The sequence below is a fragment of the Choloepus didactylus genome, chromosome 17, assembly GCF_015220235.1.
Source record: "Choloepus didactylus isolate mChoDid1 chromosome 17, mChoDid1.pri, whole genome shotgun sequence".
NCBI classification, from domain to species: Eukaryota; Metazoa; Chordata; class Mammalia; order Pilosa; family Megalonychidae; genus Choloepus; species Choloepus didactylus.
Window position 1 is genome coordinate 36,727,511 of NC_051323.1, and position 23,101 is coordinate 36,750,611.

The 23,101-nt window shown below is 40.0% G+C and overlaps 2 protein-coding genes across 5 annotated transcripts in view; one reads left to right on the forward strand and one right to left on the reverse strand.

Annotated features, from left to right (window-relative positions):
- Nucleotides 1–49: 49 nt before the first annotated feature.
- On the reverse strand, nt 50–2,575 carry RPS27A (ribosomal protein S27a). The gene is made up of 6 exons (XM_037806841.1): nt 2,543–2,575; nt 2,379–2,443; nt 1,981–2,035; nt 1,514–1,599; nt 763–894; nt 50–238 (listed from the first exon to the last, which is right to left on the reverse strand). The coding sequence occupies exons 2-6, from the start codon at nt 2,424–2,426 to the stop codon at nt 89–91; spliced, it is 471 nt and encodes a 156-aa protein (XP_037662769.1). The 5' UTR covers nt 2,427–2,443; nt 2,543–2,575; the 3' UTR covers nt 50–88.
- Nucleotides 2,576–2,940: 365 nt separating this feature from the next.
- Nucleotides 2,941–23,101, forward strand: part of CLHC1 (clathrin heavy chain linker domain containing 1) — a 186,400-nt gene continuing 166,239 nt past the window's right edge. For 3 of the 4 annotated variants that reach the window (XR_005212352.1, XM_037806840.1, XM_037806838.1), the window contains exons 1-2: nt 2,941–3,006; nt 12,269–12,527. Coding sequence is in view for 3 of the 4 variants with exons in the window: in XM_037806840.1 (XP_037662768.1) it covers nt 12,351–12,527 (177 nt within the window). In the remaining variant the exon portion in view is untranslated. Of the gene's footprint in view, nt 3,007–12,268; nt 12,528–23,101 lie in introns of those variants that run through there. The other variant, XM_037806839.1, reaches the window with a different exon arrangement.

The window sequence follows — 23,101 nt, forward strand, 5'->3', positions numbered from 1 at the left end:
ACATCAATTTGATGCTTAAAAACTAAATTATTGGAATAAAATTCAACAATTAAATGTTAGTTCATGTTTTTTATTAATCCACACATAATTACTTGTCTTCTGGTTTGTTGAAGCAGTAAGTCAGACAACACTTGCCACAGTAATGTCTGTCAAAGTGGCTGGCCATAAAAACTCCAGCACCACATTCATCTGAAGGGCACTCCCGACGAAGGCGACTAATTTTGCCATTCTCATCCACCTGAAAAATACAAACCCTGTTGTAAGATGATTTTATAACACATTCTGAAGTCTTTAATTCTTTTAACCAGGCAATACTGGTAGCATTAGTGCTTAAAACTAAAGCACCCCAAACCCTTACCAGTATTTACTACCACAACAAAGGTTACAAATTATTAAGTCCTGCTTTCAAGTGGTGAATGGAGCTAAGACCTGGACACAGATCTGATTTCAAATTCAGCACCCTGGTTTGGACCAAGCTGCTAAAGACCTCATCATAAAAGCTCTATTCAAATGCCAATCAGGAACACTTTTTCAAACAGCGCTTGCAATCAACCAGAGATACACTAAGTAGACAGAAAACTGAATTGAAGTGAAGGCAGAAAGAATTTATTTTAAAAGTTGTCATTTCTGATATACCTCACTTAAATCAAATAATGGATTTTCAAATCCAATTACTACATTAAGAAAACTGACAAGTTCCTACAGATAAGTTTCCAAACATAACACTGCTGAAATTCTGTCCATCACCTTGAATTGACTCACCTTATAGTATTTCAGGACAGCCAGCTTAACCTTCTTTCTCTTATGCTTATTCTTCTTGGGAGTAGTGTAAGACTTCTTCTTCCTTTTCTTAGCACCACCACGAAGTCTCAACACAAGATGAAGAGTGGACTCCTAGTTAACAGAAAGAGAATGAACAGGACTTTTAAGAATTACATTAATGCTCATACCACATTAAGAATGGACAACCAGGCATTATGTATCTTCTAATGGGACAGAATATGACTTAACAATACCACTCACAAGGGTATATTAAAGTATCTGATTCTGACTACCATTTTACAGGAAGATTAAATAAGACATGAAATAACACCATGGGATTGAATCAGCAAAATCTAGAATGTAAGAAACTACAACAGTATTCCTCAAATATTAATATGTGTAGGACCCAGGTGGGAATCTTGCTAAAATATAAACTGTGCTTCAGAAGCTGCAAGTGGGAATTCAATTTTTTTTTAAGTTCCTGGGTGATGGGGAAATGCAGCTGGTCTGCACACCAGGTCCTAGTCTAAAAGACCAGTTTTTGTCATAGCAATGATGAGAGGGAAGAGTTAAAGAGAAACTTAACCTAACAAATGAAATGTCTACCTTGTTCAGATGCTGATTTGAACAAAGATATTAATGACAGAAACTGGTTAACTGGATCGTTAAATTTAGGGTAAATGTATTTACTAATGAAAAGATATCTGTGATTTGCTTATTTTTAAAGGATTGCTCTTCCCCCTAAACAGACCTTTTGAATGTTGTAGTCAGACAAAGTACGTCCATCTTCCAGTTGCTTGCCAGCGAAGATCAGTCTCTGCTGATCAGGAGGAATTCCTAATGGAAAAAATTAAGCCACAGCTGAACAGTCAAGTCTAATAACCCTGAATCAACTCATGGTGCTAATTTATTTGAATAGAACTCTTACTACAGGATAGACATACTTCTAAATGTTTACACATTTAGCCTCATTTAATCCAAAAGGCAGTGCAGGGATTCCAATCTCAGCCTCATTTAATCCAAAAGGCAGTGCAGGGATTCCAATCTCGGCAAGCTGGTGCCACGCTCATAAACATTTGTCTGTGGTGTTATTCCCTTTGTCTATGTAACCACTCCCCATCCTATTCAGAACAGACAAGCCTCACAGCTCACGTACCGCCTACAGGTAGGCTGATACCTCCACAGATTAATTTTCCTGAACTGACAAAAATTACTTGCCTTCCTTATCCTGGATCTTGGCTTTCACATTTTCTATTGTATCCGAGGGTTCAACCTACGAATTTTAAAATGCAAATACACAAATAACACAGTCAGAAAGCAACGTATTTCCTCCTTACCGTCTAGAGCCGGCAACAGCCGGGTCACACATGCTTGCATTCAAGACTGCACTCAACCGCGTGGGAGCAACCTCTTCCCCGCCGAGAAACTAGGCTGACCCAATAGTGGGCGACAGACCCAACCTTCACGCATCGAAAACCAGGCGCAGACCGTCGTTCAGGGCCTGGTTTCAGATCCCAAACCAGAAGCAAGTACTAAGGCCGAACGCCGCGCGGTTCCTGAAATCCAACTCAGAACCTTATTCGGGCCTTGGTTTCCTCACACTACCTGCTCCGTACCTCAAGAGTGATGGTCTTTCCCGTCAGGGTTTTTACGAAAATCTGCATCTTGGTGGCGGCTCCACCTAAGTATAAGGTTAAAGGGAAGGGTTAGACCTGGGAACACACGAGAGAGAAGAGTGAAAGCCCCCGGACGGAGAGCAGCCAACACACTCAACACTCACCACAGATGGCGGATCGGAAAGGAAGAACGCGGCGCGGGCCCACGGCTTTCCCAGAGAACCCCGCCGAAGGCCCCACCCTTTGGGTGACCACACCAAATGCCTGACTGCCGTCACAGCGGCCGTCTAACCAAGTGCCAGCTTACGTCGTGAACCTCATTTTCCTCATTTGCTCAGTTTAACCTTTGGAATGCTTTTGAAATGTTGGATTTAGCCAATTTTTAAAAAGTTTTCAAAAAGGCTTTGCCCATGCAGGCGAAGGGGATTTGAGGTCTTAAAAGAGGGGAGGGGTTGAGAGAGCCTCATTGGGGAAAAGGGAGGAAGTGAAAGTGTGTTCTGGGAATTGTAGTTTCCCACTGCTTTCTTCTGGCTAGGACTACTTGTCCCAAGATGCAGTTCCACAGTCCCAGGGTTCCCTAGTTACTATCTGCAAGCACTGAAATTGGTGTTTGGAGAAAGGGATTAAGGTGAGGAGTTGGGGAGAGGAGAAGAGAAGTGGTTTGGGGGAGAGTGGAAACGGACCAGAAATGACTAGAAGGAAAGGGGAAGGGGCTGGAGAAGTGCGTGAGGAGCCCAAGTACCCACTTAGGCGGTGAGGGGCAGAGGATCATGGATCCTGGGCCTCCAGGGGTAGGGAATCCCTGTGGCCGACCCCACTCAAAAATAGATTAAAGCTTCAGAAACTAGGGTTCATCCTTTCCTCGCCCTATATCTCTGCCTGGTCCTCAACCCCCAAGTCTCTCCTACCCTAAGGAAGTCCTGGGCCTGGGCTGTCACTCTTTAGTGTGAAACGGTTTAATATGTTGAAATTCCCAGGAGTTTTTGAATTTTAAAATGAAGCCATAAGGGAAAAAATCCTGCAGAATGGTCCTTTAATTATAGAATTTCCAAGTTTGGACCTTGGGATTGATGGTAAAAGACCTGAAAGTAAAAGTTTGGGAGTGGTAGGGTGCTCTCTGACCAAAGGCAGGCCAATTGAAAGCGACTTCCACTCATTCTCTAGCTTTTTTTCTACTCCTTAGACGACAGAGTCCTTTCTGATTACCTTCTTAATGGCTTCTCTATTTCCCCATCCTCTCCATACCCCTATCCCTAAGTTCAGGCTCTTCTTTCTTCTCTCCTGAAAGAACTCAGTATCTAACTTCTATCCTGTCTTCAGTCTTTTCCCCTTTTCTAAGCCACCTTCACTATTACCTTCAGAATATTCATTCTAAAAAAGTAGAAATGATTTGTGTTATTCTACTTCAAATATTTCATCAGCTCCCCCTCACCTTCAGAATAAAATCCAAATTCCTTAGTATGACATTTGGCCTACATTTGGCCTCTGCCTCCTTTACAGCTAATCTGCCAAATCCATTACGCACTTTACATTTTAATAACATTGAGCTAATTAAAGTTCCTGACTTGGGCTCTCTGATGCTTTGGCACTTTTGAAGAGTCCATTTCCTCTTCAGGAACACTCTTCATTCCCTAGTCTGCCAACTAGTCGCCACCTTTACAACATAACTCCTTGAAAGAGTTGTTTCTACTCATTGTCTCCATTTCTTTCCCTCCCATTGACTTTTTTTTTTTTTAATTGAGATTGTTCACATACCATACAATTATCCAAAGATCCAAAGTGCACAGTCATTTGCCCCTGGTACTCTCATACAGCTGTGCATCCATCACCACGCTTATTTTTGTTCAATTTTTAGAGCCTTTTCATTACTCCAGACAAGAAATAGAGCAAAAGAAGAAAAGAAAAGGAAAAAAAAAAAATAGAAAAGGAAACTCGAATCTTCCCATATCCCTAACCAACCCCCTTCCATTGTTGACTTGTAGTATTGGTATAGTACATTTGTTACTGTTTATGAAAGAACGTTGAAATACTACTAGCTGTAGTATATAGTTTGCAATAGGTATATATTTTTTCTCTATATGCCTCTCTATTATTAACTTCTAGTTGTATTGTCAGACATTTGTTCTGGTTCATGGAAGAGATTTCTGATATTTGTACAGTTAATCACGGACATTGCCTGCCATAGGATTCAGTTTTATACATTCCCATCTTTTGAACTCCAACTTTCCTTCTGGTGACATATATGACTCGGAGCTTCCCCTTTCCACCTCATTCACGCACCATTAAGTACTGTTAGTTATTCTCACATCTTGCTACTTGCACCTCTGTTCATTTCCAAACATTTAAGTTCATCCTAGTTGAACATTCTGCTCATATTAAGCAACCACTCCCCATTCTTTAGCCTCGTTCTTTACCCTGGTACCTTATATTTCATGCCTATGAGTTTACATATTATAATTAGTTCCTCTCAGTGAGACCCTGCAATATTTGTCCTTATGTGTCTGGCTTATTTCACTCAGTATATTGCCCTTGAGGTTTTGTCATCAACCCATTTTTTTTTTTTAATATGGTTTTGTTCACACGCCATACATTCCATCCTAAGTAAACAATCGATGGTTCCCTGTACAGTCACATATTTATGTGTTCATCACCCTCACCATTATCTATATAAGGGCATCTACATTTCTTCCACAAGGCAGGAGGGAGAGTCAAAGAAGATAGAGAGGAAAAAGAAAAAGAAAAAAGAAAGAGGAAGGGAAAAAATGACAGCTAGGAAGCAGCAAAAGGAAAGATAACCGTAAATCAAAGTAGGATAAAGAGTCAGACAACACCACCAGTGTCAAGTGTCTCACACCCCTCCCTTATCCCTCCCTCTTATCTGCATTTGCCTTGGTATATCACCTTTGTTACATTAAAGGAAGCTTAATACAATAATTCTGTTACTTACAGTCTCTAGTTTATGTTGATTGCATCCCTCCCCAATGCCTCCCCATTTTTAACACCTTGCAAGGATGACATTCGCTTGTTCCCCCCCGTGAAAGAACATATTTGTACATTTTCTCACAACTGTTGAACACTGTAGATTTCACCGAGTTACACAGTCCCAGTCTTTATCTTTCCTCCTTTATTCTGGTGTCTCACATGCTCCCAACCTTCCTCTCTCAACCATATTCATAGTTACCTTTGCTCAGTGTACATACCTTGCTGTGGTACCATCTCCCAAAAAAATTGCATTCCAAACCTCATTCCTGTCTTCTCCTGTCTCTCTGTAGTGCTCCCGTTAGTATTTCCTGTAGGGCAGGTGTCTTGTTCACAAAGTCTCATTGTCTGTTGGAAAATATTTTGAGCTCTCCCTCATATTTGAAGGACAGCTTTGCTGGATATAGGATTCTTGGTTGGCTGTTTTTCTCTTTCAGTCTCTTAAATATATCACACCACTTCCTTCTTGCCTCCATGGTTTCTGCTGAGAAATCCGCACATAGTCTTATTAAGCTTCCTTTGTATGTGATGGATCGCTTTTCTCTTGCTGCTTTTAGGATTCTCTCCTCATCTTTGATGTTTGATAATCTGATTATTAAGTGTCTTGGCATAGGCCTATTCAAATCTATTCTGTTTGGAGTATGCTGCGCTTCTTGCATCCGTAATTTTATGTCTTTCATAAGAGATGGGAAATTTTCATTGATTATTTCCTCTATTATTGCTTCTGCCCCTTTTCCCTTCTCTTCTCCTTCTGGGACACCAGTGATATGTACATTCTTGTATTTTGTTTCATCCTTAAGTTCCCAGAGACATTGCCCATATTTTTTCATTCTTTTCTCCATCTGCTCCTTTGCATGTAGGCTTTCAGGTGTTTTGTTTTCCAGTTCCTGAGTGTTTTCTTCTGCCTCTTGAAATCTGCTGTTGTATGTTTCCACTGTGTCTTTCATCTCTTGTGTTGTGCCTTTCATTTCCATAGATTCTGCTAGTTTTCTTTTTTTTTGAAATAAATTCAAAGTTGTAGGAACAGTTGCAAAAACAATACTAACCCCATACACAGAATTCCAGGATATCCTGACCTCCCTCCCCTGATAGCTCAATCCACCAACTTTAACATGCTGTCACATCGCTATTTCTTTCCTTCCCTCCCTCACTCCCTCCCTATCTATCATCCATCATCTATTCCTCTGTCTTCTGAACATATGAGAGCTAGCTGCACACATCCTTGAACATACACTATAATTTATGTATACACTTCCCATGAACAAGAACATTCTTTTATGCAATCCCATTAAGCACAGCTAAGAAGTACAAGAGATTCAACAATGATACAAAGCTTACATTGTGTATTTCCTTTACCTTATGTCTCAACTGTGTCCCTTTGAGCCACCTGTCCTCTATCCTCCAATCTTATCCAAGTTCATCCTTGGCATTCAATCATCATCTATTTAGACTGTCTTTTTTTTTTTTTTTTTTTTTTTCAGTTGTGGAAACATATATACAGCCTAAATCTTCCCATTCCACCCCCTCCCTAGCCTTCCATTAGTGGGATTAATCACCTTTAGAATGTTGTAATGCTCTTTCCCACCATCCATTACTAGAAATTTCCCTTCACTTCAAACAGCAACTCTACACTCCTTTCTTAACTCCCCATTGCCCCTTCCCCCATTTCTCTTAACCCAAACTCTACATTTCATCTCTGTGGTTATATTCTCTGATAATTTCTTTGTGTTTACTGTGGGCCTTAAAATTAACCTCTTAAATCCATATCAATCTTGTTTTTCTTCGATACCACCTTCACTTCAATAGGACACATAAACTATGTTCCTATACTCCTCCATTCCCCCACCTTTATATAGTTGTTTAAAATTACGCATTTTACATTGAGTTCAAAACCACTGATTTGTCATTAGAGTTTGTGTATTTTATATCATGTAGGAAGTAAATAGTGGAGTTACAGTTCAAAAATTATTGACTTCTATTTGTATTCCATTGTGGTTGGAGAATGTACTTTGAGTATATTGAATTTTTTTTAAATTTCTTGAGGCTTGTTCTATGTCCCAGCTTATGGTCCCTTCTGGAGAAAGATCCGTGATCACTAGAGAAAAATGAGTGTCCTGGTGATTTGGGATGTAAGGTACTATATATATGTCTGTTAAAATTCTCTGTATCTCTTTCTCCTTTCTTTGTTTCTCTGTTGGGAGGGCTTCCTTTAGAATCTGAAGTAGGGCAGGTCTTTTATTGGTAAAGTCTCTCAGCATTTGTTTGTGAAAAATTTAAGCTCTCCCTCAAATTTGAGGAGAGTTTTGCTGGATAAAGTATTCTTGGTTGGAAATTTTTCTCTCTCAGAATTTTAAATATGTCATGCCACTGCCTTCTCACCTCCATGGTGGCCGCTGAGTAGTCGCAACTTAGTCTTACGTTGTTTCCTTTGTATATGGTGAATTGCTTTTCTCTTGCTGCTTTCAGAACTTGCTCCTTCTCTTCAGTATTTGACAGTCTGATCAGAATATGTCTTGGAGTGGGTTTATTTGGATTTATTCTATTTGGAGTTCGCTGGGCATTTATGCTTTGTGTATTTATATTGTGTAGAAGGTTTGGGAAATTTTCCCCCAAAATTTCTTTGAATACTCTTTCTAGACCTTTACCCTTCTCTTCCCCTTCTGGGACACCAATGAGTCTTAAGTTTGGACGTTTTATTTTATCTATTGTATCCCTGAGATCCATTGCGATTTTTTTAATTTTTTTCTCCATTCTTTCTTTTGTTCTTTCATTTTCTGTTCTGTGGACTTCTAGGACACTGAGATGTTGTTCAGCTTCCTCTAGTCTTGTATTGTGAACATCCAGAGTCTTTTTAATTTGGCCAGCAGTTTCTTTTATTTCCATAAGATCTTCTATTTTTTTATTTACTCTTGCAATTTCTTCTTGATACTCTTCTAGGGTCTTCTTTATGTCGCTTATATCCTGGGCCATGGTCTTCTTGATGTCCTTTAAATCCTTTGCCATGTTTTCATTCCTCGATTGTAGTTCTTTGATTAATTTTGCCAGGTACTGTGTCTCTTCTGATATCTTGATTTGTGTGTTTGGAGTTGGATTCTCCATATTGTCTGGTTTTATCATATGCATTGAGATTTTCTGTTGTTTTGGCCTCTTGGCATTTGCTTTGCTTGATAGGGTTCTTTCAAGTTGTAAAAAAAAATACCTATCTAATTTTTCAGAAACACAGTTTGGTGGCGTACACTTTCTCTAACTAACCAGCAGATTGCAACTGTGAGTCACCTATACCCCTCAAGTCAATTCTCCACCTTGTCCCTGTGGTGTATGGAGAAATGATTCTTGTGGGGTTCAGTTGGAGAACTCAGTTTGGATGTGTTTCTGGAGCCGTCCTCCCTGAATGTGGGCATGTGTACAGGTGGCCAGGGAGGAAGGACAGCTTTAATATTCAAATCCCCCAGGTTCCCGGAGATTCAAGGCTGCCGCAAGAGTCTAAGCCTTCATTTCATTTCAGCCCCAGACCCTGTCTCTCGCTGTCTCAGAAACCACCGGACTTGGCATAGTGTCCCTGGGTTCTCCGAGCAGGTCCCCCCACCTAGCCACGATCCTCCAGGACCTCTGCCAAGGGAATGCTGTGCTACATCACCAGTGCGCGCTGTTCCTCAAGGGAAGCCCCGGGCTGCCGGCCGTGTCAGGGTGCTTTCAGCCTGATGCAAAAATGGCTGAACGGGGTGTCTCAACACCCTCCTCCTTGAACAGTTCCTCCTTCCCAGCTCCGGGACAACTGGCGGGGCTCTGGGCTGTGGGCACGGCCTGAGGCAGGAGTTTATCCAGCCCTCCAGGGGGCCAGCTGCTAGCCGCGGGGTTTCTTTCTGCTTCCAGCTCTCCCCTCCATTCCCCCGGCCCCAAGGGTATCTGCAGGGGGCTATCTTCCAAGCAAGACACCGAGAGGCCGGCCCAGCCCCCCCTTGCTATGTTTTACTGTGTGGTTCCCACTATCGCAGCTGCAGCCGCTTCTGGGTTTTTCCCTTTTTTTTTTTAAAAGAGCCTGTCGGTCTCCAAATGCCAAACCCTGGCTTCCCCAGACTGCCGCACAGCTGCGGGTCTTCCAGCCAGCTTACTCACTCGTTTCAGAATGCAGACTCCTGGTTTCACCAAGTATACGGCCCCTGGGAACTAGCAGACCTCATCCAGCTGGCGCATCGCTGTAACCGGTATTCTGGGTCTCTTTCTGGTTTTTATCTAGTGTTTTTCACGGAGGTGTTTTTTGGCCTGTCTCACCTAGCCACCATCTTAGTTTCCTCTAGTTGTTTTTTTGAGCTTTCAATTTCTGCCTTATGTATGCTTAGTGTTTTCTCTATAGCCTTTATCTCTTTTGCCATATCTTCTCCAAACTTTTTGAATTGATTTAGCATTAATTGTTTAAATTCCTGTATCTCAGTTGAAGTGTAAATTTGTTCCTTTGACTGGGCCATAACTTCGTTTTTCTTAGTGTAGGTTGTAGTTTTCTGTTGTCTAGGCATCTGACCTAAGCCACACCAATCAGGTTTTCCCAGAGGAGAGCAGGCTCAGGTCCCAGAAGGAGGAAATATTCATTGTCCAGTTTCCCTGATGTTTTTTCTTAGAGGATTGACACACCCTGTGTTTTTCTGCCCAGCAGGTGCACCTGTCAGCCTGTCATGGGCTGGTGTAAAGGGGTGTGGCCCGTGGCTCTCCTCCCCCAGGCTTTGGGGTCTGGTTCTGGTAAGGCAGGTAGTAGAGCTGTGTCCCTCCCTTTCCTCTTGGGAAGCTATGCCCCCTCCAGAGAGGTCATCTGCATATCAATAAGTTCTTTGTTTCTCTGACTCAGAGTGCTGAGATTTTAAAAGGGCTGAGGCTTTCTTCACTGAGCTACCCAGGTTGAGAGAGAGATAAAGGAATAGAAAGCTCCCCGATTCACCCGTCGGCCAGAGATAGAACCTGATCCTCTGGGCTCCCGCTCTGAGACAGATACATCCCCTGACTCTCCCAAGTCAGTCATCACCAAAAGCCTCTGTCTGCTTGTTGGGGATTTGCTGTCTGTATTGAGCAGTTAACATTAAAACCCCATTTGGAGCTGGGCTGAGATATATCCGCTTGTTCAGAGAGTGCTGTCTCTAGCACCACGAAGCTTCTGTGAGGGAGGGACTCTCGGCTCTTGGCATGAGTCTGCAGTTTTTACTTACAGATTTTATGCTGCGATCTTGGGCATTCCTCCCCATTCAGGTTGGTGTATGATGAGTGGACAGTCACGTTTGTCTCCCCACAGTTATTCCAGGTTATTTACTAGTTTTTTGGTTGTTTATGAATTGTTCCAGGGAGACTTAACAGTCTTCCGCTTCTCTCTGTGCTGCCATCTTAGCTCCTCCTCCGGTTGACTTTTGAACCACTCCTGTCAGGCTTTTGTCCCCAACTCTTCTTGGGAATTTTATGGTCACCAGTGACCCTCATGATGTTAAACTCAATGGTAACTTCATCTTATTTGATCTATCAGCAGTTAATGGATCACTCTTTCCCTGTTTCAAACACTTTCTTCACTGACTTCTAGGATACTTCTCTCTCAGTTCTTCTACCTACCTCCGTGGATGCTCTTTTCTAGTATCTTTTGTGACTTCTTCTTGATCTCCAAGACTTCTAAACTTTGGAGTGTCTCCAATGCCCAGTCCTTGGACCTTTGCTCTGTTTACATTTGCCTGGTCATCTCATTCTGTCTCATAATTTTTAAATGCATTTATATGTAGTTGACTCATAAATTTATATCTCCCACTCACCTGAACTCCAGACCCAGATATCCAACTATCTACCCAACATTTCTAATAGGCAAGCCCCAACTTCCTGATCTTCCCTTGAAATTTGCTCTTCCCATCTCCATAAATGGAAATTCTCAACTTTGCAATTGTTAAGGCCAAAAATTGATGGTCATCCTTAACACCTCTCTTATCTTCACATCTAGTCCCTCGGCACATCTTATTGGCTTCATTTTCAAAGTATGTGCAGAGTACATCCACCTCTACCACCCTGATTCAAACCACCATCTTTTGCCTGGATTGTCGCAACAGTTCTTTGACCCTTGTCTCCCGATAGTCTGTTTGTGGTAGAGCGATGCTTTAAAAATGTAAGTCAGCTGATATCTTCTGTCTACAGCCCTCCAAGGCTTCCTATATGTCAGGAAAGCCTAAATTCCTATGTGTGAAGCTGCCTTTCCAGCACTGTTAGGAGGCCACAGTCTAGCCTGTTGCTTCTCTTTTCCAGTCTGCCCAGAGAAAGGGGCGACTTTTCCTAACCTGCACACAGTTGCCCCGTGAGCTAGGGTTGGTCTTGTCAAGGCCCTATACCTTAAATGGTCTGGCAGCTATGTCTCTGACCTCATCTCTTTCTTCCTTCTCTTTCTCTGCTAGCCCCACCTGTCTTGCTGTTTCTCAGACATGCTCTCCTGCCTTGAGGCCTTTGGATTTGTTGCTCTCTCTGTCTAGACCACTTTTTCTAAAGTATCTGCACTTGGGAACTGCTTTGTTTTTTTCAGATTTCTCCTGACATGTCACTTTATAGACCCTTTTTAAAAATTTATTTTTATATGAGAAGTTGTGGGATTACAGGATTCCCATATACCACCCTATTATTAACACCTTGCATTGGTGTACATTTGTAACAATTGATAAAAGCACGTTTTTATAATGGACTATTAACTATAGTCATTAGTTTAACTTAGAATTCAGTGTTTATGAGCATAGAGCTTTTAATTCATAGATTGAAATATTTATCTCAGAGATTCATAGGAAATTTTTTTCTGAAACAAATATATATATATATATATATATATATATATATATATATATATATATTTTAGACCAATTTTTTAAAGCTTTACATTAATCAGTTGTCTTCTTGTTGTTTTCTTTCAGGCTTTTCAAAATAACAGCTTTTTTGCAAAAACAGGTCAAGACAGAACTTTTCTCTGGTGAACAAGTGTGCAGATTGTGACATATGTCAATCCAAGAAATAAATAAACATGTAGTTCTCCCTCCCATCATTAGTAGAAGTGACCAGGAATTTTTGGAAAGTATACAAAGATACATAATTACAGAAACCGAAAGAGTGGGCTGTAATGAGGAAGGACCTGCTGATGAATATTACATCATATACCAAAACGTTTTTGATAAGGTATCATAATGTTCTTAAGACGATGATGTTTTTCATGTGGGTAGAAATGGTCTATCTTGACAAATAGTGTTCCTGCCTTAGTAATACCAATGCTTTTTTGACCACATTCTATTTGTCAATTTTGATAAGTTCATCAGAAAGGGATGAATGGGGAAAATGCATTGCAGATTTCTGTTACTAGATTGGTAATGAGTGTTTCAGTTATTTCAGCTTAAGAGCAGACTATCAGTCTTTGAGCAACAACCTAGTTGTGTACTTGGACATCATTTTGACCTTAGTCTGGAAGGTATCATCTGCTTTGTTAGGAATTGGGCTGCAAGCAGGAACCTGTGATGGTTCCTTATTGTTTTTGGTTTGTTTGTGTTATAAACTCATGATTTAGATTTGATCTACCGTATCAGACTGAGAATCCTTGTAGCTAAGAGGTCTAGATACGCATGATAAACAAGGGGTGAGAGGGAACTTGGGAAATATGAGGATCACATTAAAAAATGCTATGGTTTTGTATAACATATTTGATTATGCTCCTCAAGGTTTTAGAAATACCTGTTTTTCCTTATAAACAATTGCAGTTTACCAGCCTATCTTAATTTTTACCAGTTTTTTAGATGCAAATTTTATTGAGATACATTCACATACCATATAATCCATCCAAAGTATACAGTTTCTCACAGTTACATCACATAGTTGTGCAGTCATCACCACAATCAATTTTAGAACTTTTTCATTACTCCAAAAAGGAAAATAAAAAATAGACCTTAAAAAAAAAAAGAAAACCCCAAGCACCCCATCCCCTACTATTGTTGACCCCTAGTCTTGATGTGGTACATTTGTTATAGTTGATGAAAGAATATTAAGATATTATTGTGAACTATAGACAATAGTTTGCAGTAGGTACATTTTCCCTGTATACCTCTATTATTAACTCTTTGGAAAGGTGTCATACATTTGTTCTGGTTCATGAATGAATTTATTTATATTTGTAGTGTTAATCACAGACATCATCGACCACAAGGTTTACTGTATTATGCATTCCCATATTTTAACATCCTATATATGGATCTAGACTATTTGTACGACTTGCAACCAGGAACACAAAAGGCCAGCCACTTTTTGAGCCCAGCTGCCTCCATAATCCATTCATTTCTATAGAAGCTCAACTCTTTCTAGATTTGGTCTTCATGGCTCGCTAAGTCCTTGACTCTCTCTACCACCTACCCCCAACTCTTGGTTTGAGTCTCAGGCCTTCCTTGCTTTGTTTGAAGCATGGTTATCAAGGGCAAACCCTCTAGTTTTTATTTTAAACATAACTTGGTATTTGTCTTCTCATATGCTTTAAAATTTTCTGTTGTATTTTTGCCTCTTTGCATTTGACTTACTTGATAGGGTTCTTTTAGGATATGTAGGATATGTAGAATAAAGCTTTATAATAAGCTTTAAAGTCAGGAAGCAGGAATCCTCCCACTTCATTCTTTTTCAAGATGTTTCTAGCTATTTCAGTTCCCTTTACCTTCCTATCAAATTTGATAACTAGCTTTTCCAATTCTGCAAAGTAGGTTGTTGGAATTTTGATTGGTATTGCATTGAATCTATAGATCAATTTGGGTAGAATTGACATCTTAATGACATTTAGCCTTCCAATCCATGAACACAGAATGTCTTTCCACTTATTTAGGTCTTCTTTGATTTCTTTTAGCAATGTTTTGTGATTTTCTTTGTGTAGGTTCTTTACATCCTTAGTTAAGTTTACTCCCAGGTATTTGATTCTTTTAGTTACTATTGTGAATAGATTTTTTTTCTTTATTACCTCCTCGGATAGGTTATTACTAGTGTATAGAAACACTACCAATTTTTGCATGTTGATCTTGCATCCTGCCACTTTGTTGAACTCATTTATTAGCTCAAGTAGCTTTGTCATAGTGTTTTCAGAATTTTCTAGATATAGGATCATGTTATCTGCAAATAGTGAGAGTTTTACCTGTTCCTTTCCAATTTGGGTGCCTTTTATTTCTTTTTCTTGTCTAATTGCTTTAGCTAGAACTTCTAGCACAATGCTGAATAACAGTGGTGACAGCATCCTTGTGTTTCTACTACAGTCAGTATAGGTTTGTGTTTCTACTACAGTCAGTATAGGTTGTGTGTTTCTAAGAAATTCCATTTCATCTAAGTTTTCTAGTTTGTTGGCATGCAGTTGTTCATAATATCCTCTTAGGATCTTTTTTTATTTCTTCAGGATCCGTGGAAATGATGCCCCCTCCCCCTCATTTTTGGATTTATTTATTTGCATCTTCTCTCTTTTTTACTTTGTCAGTCTAGGTAAGGATTTGTCAATTTCACTGATTTTCTCAAATAACCAACTATTGATTTTATTGATTGTTTCTGTTGCTTTTTTTTCTCCATTTCATCAGTTTCTGCTCTTTTATTATTTCTTTCCTTCTGCTTGCTTTGGGATTGCTATTCGTTCCATAGTTTCTCCAGTTGTTCAGTTAGGTCATTGGTTTTAGCTCTTTCTTCCTTTTTAATATAGGTGTTAAAGGGTATAAATTTCTCTCTTAGCACTGCCTTTGCTGAACTTTTAATTTTGATATGTTGTATTCTCATTTTTATTTGTTTTGAGATACCTACTGATTTCTTTTGCAATTTCTTCTTTGACCCACTGATTATTTAAGAGCATGTTGTTTAACATCCATATATTTGTGAAATTTCTGGTTCTCTGGTTGTTATTGATTTCCAGCTTCATTCCATTATGATCAGAGAAGGTGCTTTGTTTAATTTCAATCTTTTAAAATTTATTAAGACCTCTTTTGTGTCCCAGCATATGGTCATCCTGGAGAATGTTCAATGAGCACTTGAGAAGAATGTATATCCTGCTGTTTTGGGGTGCTACAATCTATATGTTTGCTAGATCTATTTCATTTATCATATTTAGGCTCTATTTCCTTACTGATTGCCTGTCTAGAGGTTCTGTCTATTGAAAACAATGGTGTGTTGAAGTCTCCCACTATTATTATAGAGATGACTATTACTTCCTTCTTTGTCTCATAATATTTTTGCATTTAAAGTCTGTTTTGTCTGATATTAGTATAGCTACCCTGGCTTTTTTCTTTCTTTTTTTTTTTTTTTTGGTTGTTGCTTGCATAGAATATCCTTTTCCATCTGTGCTGGTTTGAATGTATCATGTCCCCCAGAAAAAGCCGTGTTCTTTGATGCAGTCTTGTGGGGCAGACATATTAGTGGGGATTAACTTGGAACGTTTGGATTAGGTTGTTTATCTGTAAATATTTTAAACCCTCCTTCAATTTTTTTTTTTTTTTTTCATTTTCATTGAGATTGTTCAGATACCATACAATTATCCAAAGATCCAAAGTGTACAATCACTTGCCCCTGGGTACCCTCATATAGCTGTGCATCCATCACACTTAATTTTTGTTCAATTTTTAGAAACTTTTCATTACTCCAGACAAGAAATAAAGTGAAAGATGAAAAAAGAAAAAAAGAAAAGGAAACTCTAATCCTCCACTATCCCTAACCAACCCCCCTCAATTGTTGACTCGTAGTATTGATATAGCACATTTATTGCTGTTTATGAAAAAATGTTGAAATACTACTAACTGTAGTATATAGTTTGTAATAGGTATATAGTTCTTCCCTATATGCCCCTCTGTTATTAACTTCTAATTGTATTGTCATACATTTGTTCTGGTTCATGGAAGTGATTTCTAGTATTTGTACGGTTGATCATGGACATTGCCCACCATAGGATTCAGTTTTATACATTCCCATCTTTTGACCTCCAGCTTTCCTCTGGTGACATATATGACTCTGAGCTTCCCCTTTCCACCTCATTCACACACCATTCGGCACTGTTAGTTATTCTCGCATCTTGCTACCAACACCCCTGTTCATTTCCAAACATTTGAGTTCATCCTAATTCAACATTCTCCTCATATTAAACAACCACTCCCCATTCTTAAGCCTCGTCCTGTATCTTGGTACCTTATATTTCATGTCTATGAGTTTACATATTATAATTAGTTCCTGTCAGTGAGACCTTGTAATAACTGTCCTAATGTGTCTGGCTTATTTCACTCAGTATATTGCCCTCGAGGTTTTGTCATCAACCCATTTTTTTTTTAATATGGTTTTGTTCACTCACCATACATTCCATCCCAAGTAAATAATCGATGTTTTTCTGCATGGTCATACATTTATGTGTTCACCACCTTCACCACTATCTATATAAGAGCATCTATATTTCTTCCACAAGGCAGGAGGGAGAGTCAAAGAAGGTAGAGAGGCAAAAGAAAGAAGAAAAAAATAAATGACAGCTAGGAAGCAGCAAAAGGAAAAATAACCTTAAATCAAAGTAGAATAAAGAATCAGACAATACCACCAATGTCAAGTGTCTAACATGCCTCCCCTATTCCCCCCTCTTATCTGCATTCACCTTGGTATATCACCTTTGTTACATTAAAGGAAGCATAATACAATGATTCTATTAGTTACAGTCTCTAGTTTATGCTGATTGCATCCCTCCCCCAATGCCTCCCCATTTTTAACACCTTGCAAGGTAGACATTTGCTTGTTCTCCCTCTTAAAAGAACATATTTGTACATTTTATCACAATTGTTGAATACTCTAGATTTCACCAAGTTACACAGTCCCAGTCTTTATCTTTCCTCCTTTCTTGTGGTGTCTCACATGCCCCCCACCTTCCTCTCTCAACCGTATTCATAGTTACCTTTGTTCAGTGTACTTACATTGTTGTGCTACCGTCTCCCAAAATTGTGTTCCAAACCACGCACTCTTGTCTTCTATCACCCTGTAATGCTCCCTTTAGTATTTCCTGTAGGGCAAGTGTCTTGTTCACAAAGTCTCTCATTGTCTGTTTGTCAGAAAATATTTTGAGAGCTCCCTCATATTTGAAGGACAGCTTTGCTGGATACAGGATTCTTGGTTGGCGGTTTTTCTCTTTCAGTATCTTAAATATATCACACCACTTCCTTCTTGCCTCCATGGTTTCTGCTGAGAGATCCGCATATAGTCTTATGAAGCTTCCTTTGTATGTAATGGATCGCTTTTCTCTTGCTGCTTTCAGGATTCTCTTTGTCTTTGACATTTGATAATCTGATTATTAAGTGTCTTGGCGTAGGCCTATTCATATCTCTTCTGTTTGGAGTACGCTGCGCTTCTTGGATCTGTAATTTTATGTATTTCATATGAGATGGGAAATTTTCATTAATTATTTCCTCTATTATTGCTTCTGCCCCCTTTCCCTTCTCTTCTCCTTCTGGGACACCAATGATACGTACATTATTGTACTTTGTTTCATCCTTGAGTTCCTGGAGACGTTGCTCATATTTTTTCATTCTTTTCTCCATCTGCTCCTTTGCGTGTAGGCTTTCAGGTGTTTTGTTCCCCAGTTCCTGGGTGTTTTCTTCTGCCTCTTGAGATCTGCTGTTGTATGTTTCCATTGTGCCTTTCATCTCTTCTGTTGTGCCTTTCATTTCCATAGATTCTTCTAGTTGTTTTTTTGAACTTTTGATTCCTGCCGTATACAGGTCCAGTGCTTCCTTTACAGCCTCTATCTCTTTTGCAATATCTTCTCTAAAGTTTTTGAACTGATTTAGCATTAGTTGTTTAAATTCCTGTATCTCAGTTGAAGTGTACGTTTGTTCCTTTGACTGGGCCATAACTTTGTTTTTCTTAGTGTAGGTTTTAATTTTCTGTTGTCTAGTTATGGTTTCCTTGGTTATCCAAATCAGGTTTTCCCAGACCAGAACAGGCTCAGATCCCAGAGGGAAGAAATATTCAGTATCTGGTTTCCCTGCAGGTGTGTCTTAGAAAATTGCTCCACCCTTTGATGCCTCAGGTGGCGTCTGTCAGCCTATAATTCTTGACTGGTGTGAGGCGGTATGGCTGTGTTCCCCCAGGCTCTGGGGTCTGGTTCTGAATGGAAAGGGCCCCACCGCTTTCCTCCTAGAGAAGACAGACCCCCCAGGTGGAGGTCATTAGCATTTCGATGGTCTAGCTCTCTGCTTGTGCTGTCTCCGCCCTTCCCCGAGTCACAGCCCTGGAAACTGAAAATGACTGGGGCTTTCTCTACTGAGCCGAAAAAGAAACAGTCCCCTTCAGACCCAGTCCAAGGCGACCCTCCGGCTCTCCCAGGTCAGTCGTCACCCAAAGCCTCTGTCTGTTTTTGGGGATGCGTACCTGTAGTGAGCAGTTCACACTCGCTACTTAAAACCCCAGTTGGAGCTCAGCTGAGCTATATTCGCTTGCTGGGAGAGAGCTTCTCTCCGGCACCATGAGGCTTTGCAGCTCGGGCTATGGGGGTGGGGGTCTCATGACTTGGATCCACAGGTTTTACTTACAGATTTTATGCTGTGTTCTCGGGCATTCCTCCCAATTCAGGTTGGTGTATGATGAGTGGATGGTCTCGTTTGTCCCCCCGCATTTATTCTGGATTATTTACTAGTTGTTTCTGAATTTTTGTAGTTGTTCCAGGGGGACTACTTAGCTTCCACTCCTCTCTATGCCGCCATCTTGCCCGAGTCCGCTCCGCCTTCACTTTTGAAGGACAGCTTTGCTGGATAAGGAATTCTTGGCTGACAATTTTTCTTATTTAGTATCTAAATATATTGTACTACTGCCTTTCACCTGCTCAAATTTTTCCATGTTTTTCTCCGTTTGTTCTATTTTGTATTCAAATTTGGTTGTTTGTCCTGTAGTTCACTGATCCTTTCTTCTGCCTCTTCAAATCTGTTGTTGTGTCTCTAGTATATATTTTTTTCTAGTGTATTTTAAATTTCATCTACAGTATTTTTCATTTCCGTAAGATCTGCTGTTTTTCTATTTATTCTTTCAAAATTCTTCTTTATGCTCTTCTTATGTCTTCTTGATGTCCTTTATCTCTTTAACTGTTTCATTGAAGTTATTTAGGAGATCTGTTTGAACATCTTTGATTAGTTCCATATTCTGTGTCTCCTTCGACTTCTTGTTTTGATCATCTGTCTTGATCATATATTCTTGTTTCTTGATGTGCCTGGCAATTTTTTGCTGGTTTTTGGGCATCTGATTATAAGAGAAGATTATTTTGGAAGTTGGTTTCCCTCTCTTGTCTTAAGATTTTTTTGTTGCTTGGGTTCACATTAAAGTCTTCTTTGGTGCTTGGCTTGTCAGTGTTTCCCAGCCAAACCAGAGATAGGGTCTCATGCAGGGGGTGCAAACCTTTGAGGGTTTTAGAGGGTGGGCAGGGAAGCAGTTTCCTAGACTGCACTTTCCCAGCCTTCCCAGCAGATGGCACTCTTGGGCAACCCATTCCCCACAACTCTGCCTCTCCCAGACCACAGCAGCCTGCTGGGCAATGTCCATAATGGTTCAAGATCTGATTCAAGGCTGCTATACCCAGAGGGTCTCCCTCGCCAACCATCTGTCAGATCAGGACTGTTCTTCCAGATCTCGGGCCTCCCTGTCTTCCCGAGATCTGGGCGCCCAAAGCTGCTGGCCCTGGGTTGTGGGAATGGGCACCATGAACCACAGTGAAATCTCTATTTGTGGATATAATGATGCTGCTGGCTCCCAGACTCCCATGTGGAAAGGCTCTAGGCCACAGGACCAAGAGGGTTAACTTCAGCCAGCAGTGGAACCAGAACTGCACTGCATTTTGCCAGCTGGCAAAAACGAGGCTGATGCACAGCTGCCAGCTTTTGGGGGTGGAGGATAGGCACAATGGAGTTCACTCACCCCTATTTCTCAATCGTAGTTTCTCTGTTATTCATCCAGCTCTTCCTTATAAGTTGCAGTGGTCTACTCTGGTCTCCCAAGCCCTGGAACTGCTGCTTTGGACAGTTTCTGCCTGTTCTGTAGGTGTTTTTAGTGGAGGAGTGAGTTCTGCCTGTCCTTATTCCACCATCTTCCTGAAGTCCAGTACTAGCTTTTTTTTTTAACCCCTTTGACGATACCCTGACAGTAAAATAAGTGTAATTAACACCCTTTCCTCTTTGCTTAGAGAAAACATTTACTTACCTTAAGACCATCAGTCTCTGAGTAAAACAGCTACAGGAAAAATAAAAACTCAGCTTTTTGTTTAATTTTTGAACATTACATGTACATGTCTTGTTTCTCTAGATTAATAAAAAGAAAAAAATCATGGTTCACTGCAAGGAAAAGTGATCACAAAGTAGAAAACAGAGAAACAGAGCCTTTTAAGTCATCCAGAAATTTGTCTTTTAGAGTTGGTACATTGGCAGGTTAGCTTCATTTCATACATTGTTACAATCAATGATATTGCTTGTTGGTGTTTTAGTAACTAAGGAATATGGTAGATGAATGTTTAATTAAAGACAATGTCTTGAATAGTGTCTTAATTTTCCAAAGCTATTGTGACAAATACCACAGACTGGTTGGCTTAAACAACAGGAATCTATGATTCATAGTTTTGGAGGCTAGAAGTTCAAATTCAAGTTATTGGCAGACCATGCATTTTCCAAAATCTGTAGCATTCTGGTGGTAGCTTGCTGTCAGTCAGTCTGCCTCAATCACATAGTGGTCTGTCTCCTTTGATCTATTCCTGTGGCTTCCACTCCTTTTGCTCAGTCATCTGACTCTGTCTAGATTTCCTCTCCTTATGAGGACTCTAGTCATATTGGATTAAGACCCACCCTGATTCAATTTGGCCTCATCTTAATAGGATCTTCAAGGACTGTATTTGCAAATGAGTCTTCACCCACAGGACTGGGCAGAGGAGGGTTAGAGAGAGGAGGGATGAGGACTTGAAGATCCCAGTAACAAATGAGTTCATACCCACAGAACAGGGATTAGGACTTTAACATGTCTTTGTGGGGGACATGATTCAATCTACCACAGACATGTTCCAGTAATATCAAGAATCATGCTGATACTCTACTTGCGGCAAAGAAGGGTATGATAACTGTGATATGCTTATCTTTGGATGCCCAAATTCTGACTGTTGTCAGAATTTTATTACATTTGGAGGTATCTGCTTTAAATTAGTATAGTTATGGTGAAGTCATTTTGGGAGTTGTGTTGGTAAATTTAATTTTTGTATAAAAGACATGGGATAAATAACAAAAAAAAAATCTACATGTTCTTTTTCTCCCATCCCGCAAGATTGCCTGTATTAAATAATCCAATTCTTCAGGACTAAGAGGGGATCCAAAGTAGAAATCACTTGTTACTTAGAGAAACTTTCCTTTTAGCTCCTCAATAACAGATAATCTGCCTTTTCCATTTTTTCATTATTCTAGAACATTTGATTGTTAATAAAATATCAATGGGTGCCTTGTCTGATCTTCCCACTTGGAAGGATCTAGTTGGGCAGAAGAAGAAAATATTGCATCTCTGGGTAATCAGAACCAGAAGACAAATGCCGAGTCATGTTTAAAATAAAAAATAGAGGGTTTCCCCTTGAGAACCATGCTTCAAACAAAGCAAGGAAGGCCTGAGACTCAAACCAAGAGTTGGGGGTAGGTGGTAGAGAGAGTCAAGGACTTAATGAGCCATGAAGACCAAATCTAGAAAGAGTTGAGCTTCTATAGAAATGAATGGATTATGGAGGCAGCTGGGCTCAAAAAGTGGCCGGCCTTTTGTGTTCCTGATTGCAAGCTGTACAAATAGTCTAGATCCATATATAGGAGCTGAGGTGGAATGGATACTATCCCTCTTTTCCTTCAGACTCCTGTACCTGGTAAATATAGCTGTGGTTTTTTTGGATTTAATGAAAGCCTTCATATGGTGGTCTCAAACTTGTATGCCTGCAGAGGCCAGGAAGATAATATAAAAGAGTGACGTGGGCAGGTTCTAAGGCAATAAGGAATGGTAGGGATTATAGAATGAAGATGCAACCCAGTCTAAAATGCCACATGATTATTGCTATTAAGGAATGAGTGCTCCATGGTGGTAGATTTTTCAGAGTTTCAAGAGAAGCTGGAAATGTGTTTTTCTTTAAGGTCAAGCAAAACTGTCTGCCAGTTCTGTTCTACCTGTGGTATGCCAGTTTGCTTCCTCTATTTTAATGCATTTTCTTTGCATTCTTAAAGCTTCCCATGAGTGTTATTCCAGACATACATGGGAACTGATCATGGTGTCCCTACAAGTTTATTATCTATTCACTAATATATCTGAGTTGTCTTTGATTGTTGAAGCCCATCCTTGAGATGTGTGGAGTGGAGGGAGGAAAGGAACAGTAGAATGCTGAATTTGGAAAACTACAGATTGATGACCTCTTTTTAATTAAAAGTGTTCAAGTGGTAGTTTTCCTGATTTGGGTGCATAGGCAGTTTGGAAATGTCAGAAAGACAATCAGTGTCTCCTGCTCAGTATCCTCTCCTGGAACTTGGCACTGTTCAATTATCTTCTTCTTTTTTTATTAGAGCAGTTGTAAGTTTACAGAAAAATCATGGAGAAAAGACAGAGTTCCTCTACACCCCACCCCCAAGTCTTCCCTTTTACAAATATTTTGCATTAGTGTGGTACCTTTGTTATGATTGATGAACCAATATTATTGTAATTATATTATTAACTATAGTCCTTAGTTTACATTAGGGTTCACT

Bases quoted from the DNA above. Each gene is read 5' to 3' on its own strand.
- RPS27A (XM_037806841.1), bottom strand. From the start codon at position 2,426: ATGCAGATTTTCGTAAAAACCCTGACGGGAAAGACCATCACTCTTGAG. The intron at 1,600-1,980 runs GCAAGTAATTTT...TTTTTCCATTAG, and splicing joins CAAGATCCAGGATAAGGAAG to GAATTCCTCCTGATCAGCAG. The intron at 895-1,513 runs GTCTGTTTAGGG...TCTGTTAACTAG, and splicing joins CTGACTACAACATTCAAAAG to GAGTCCACTCTTCATCTTGT.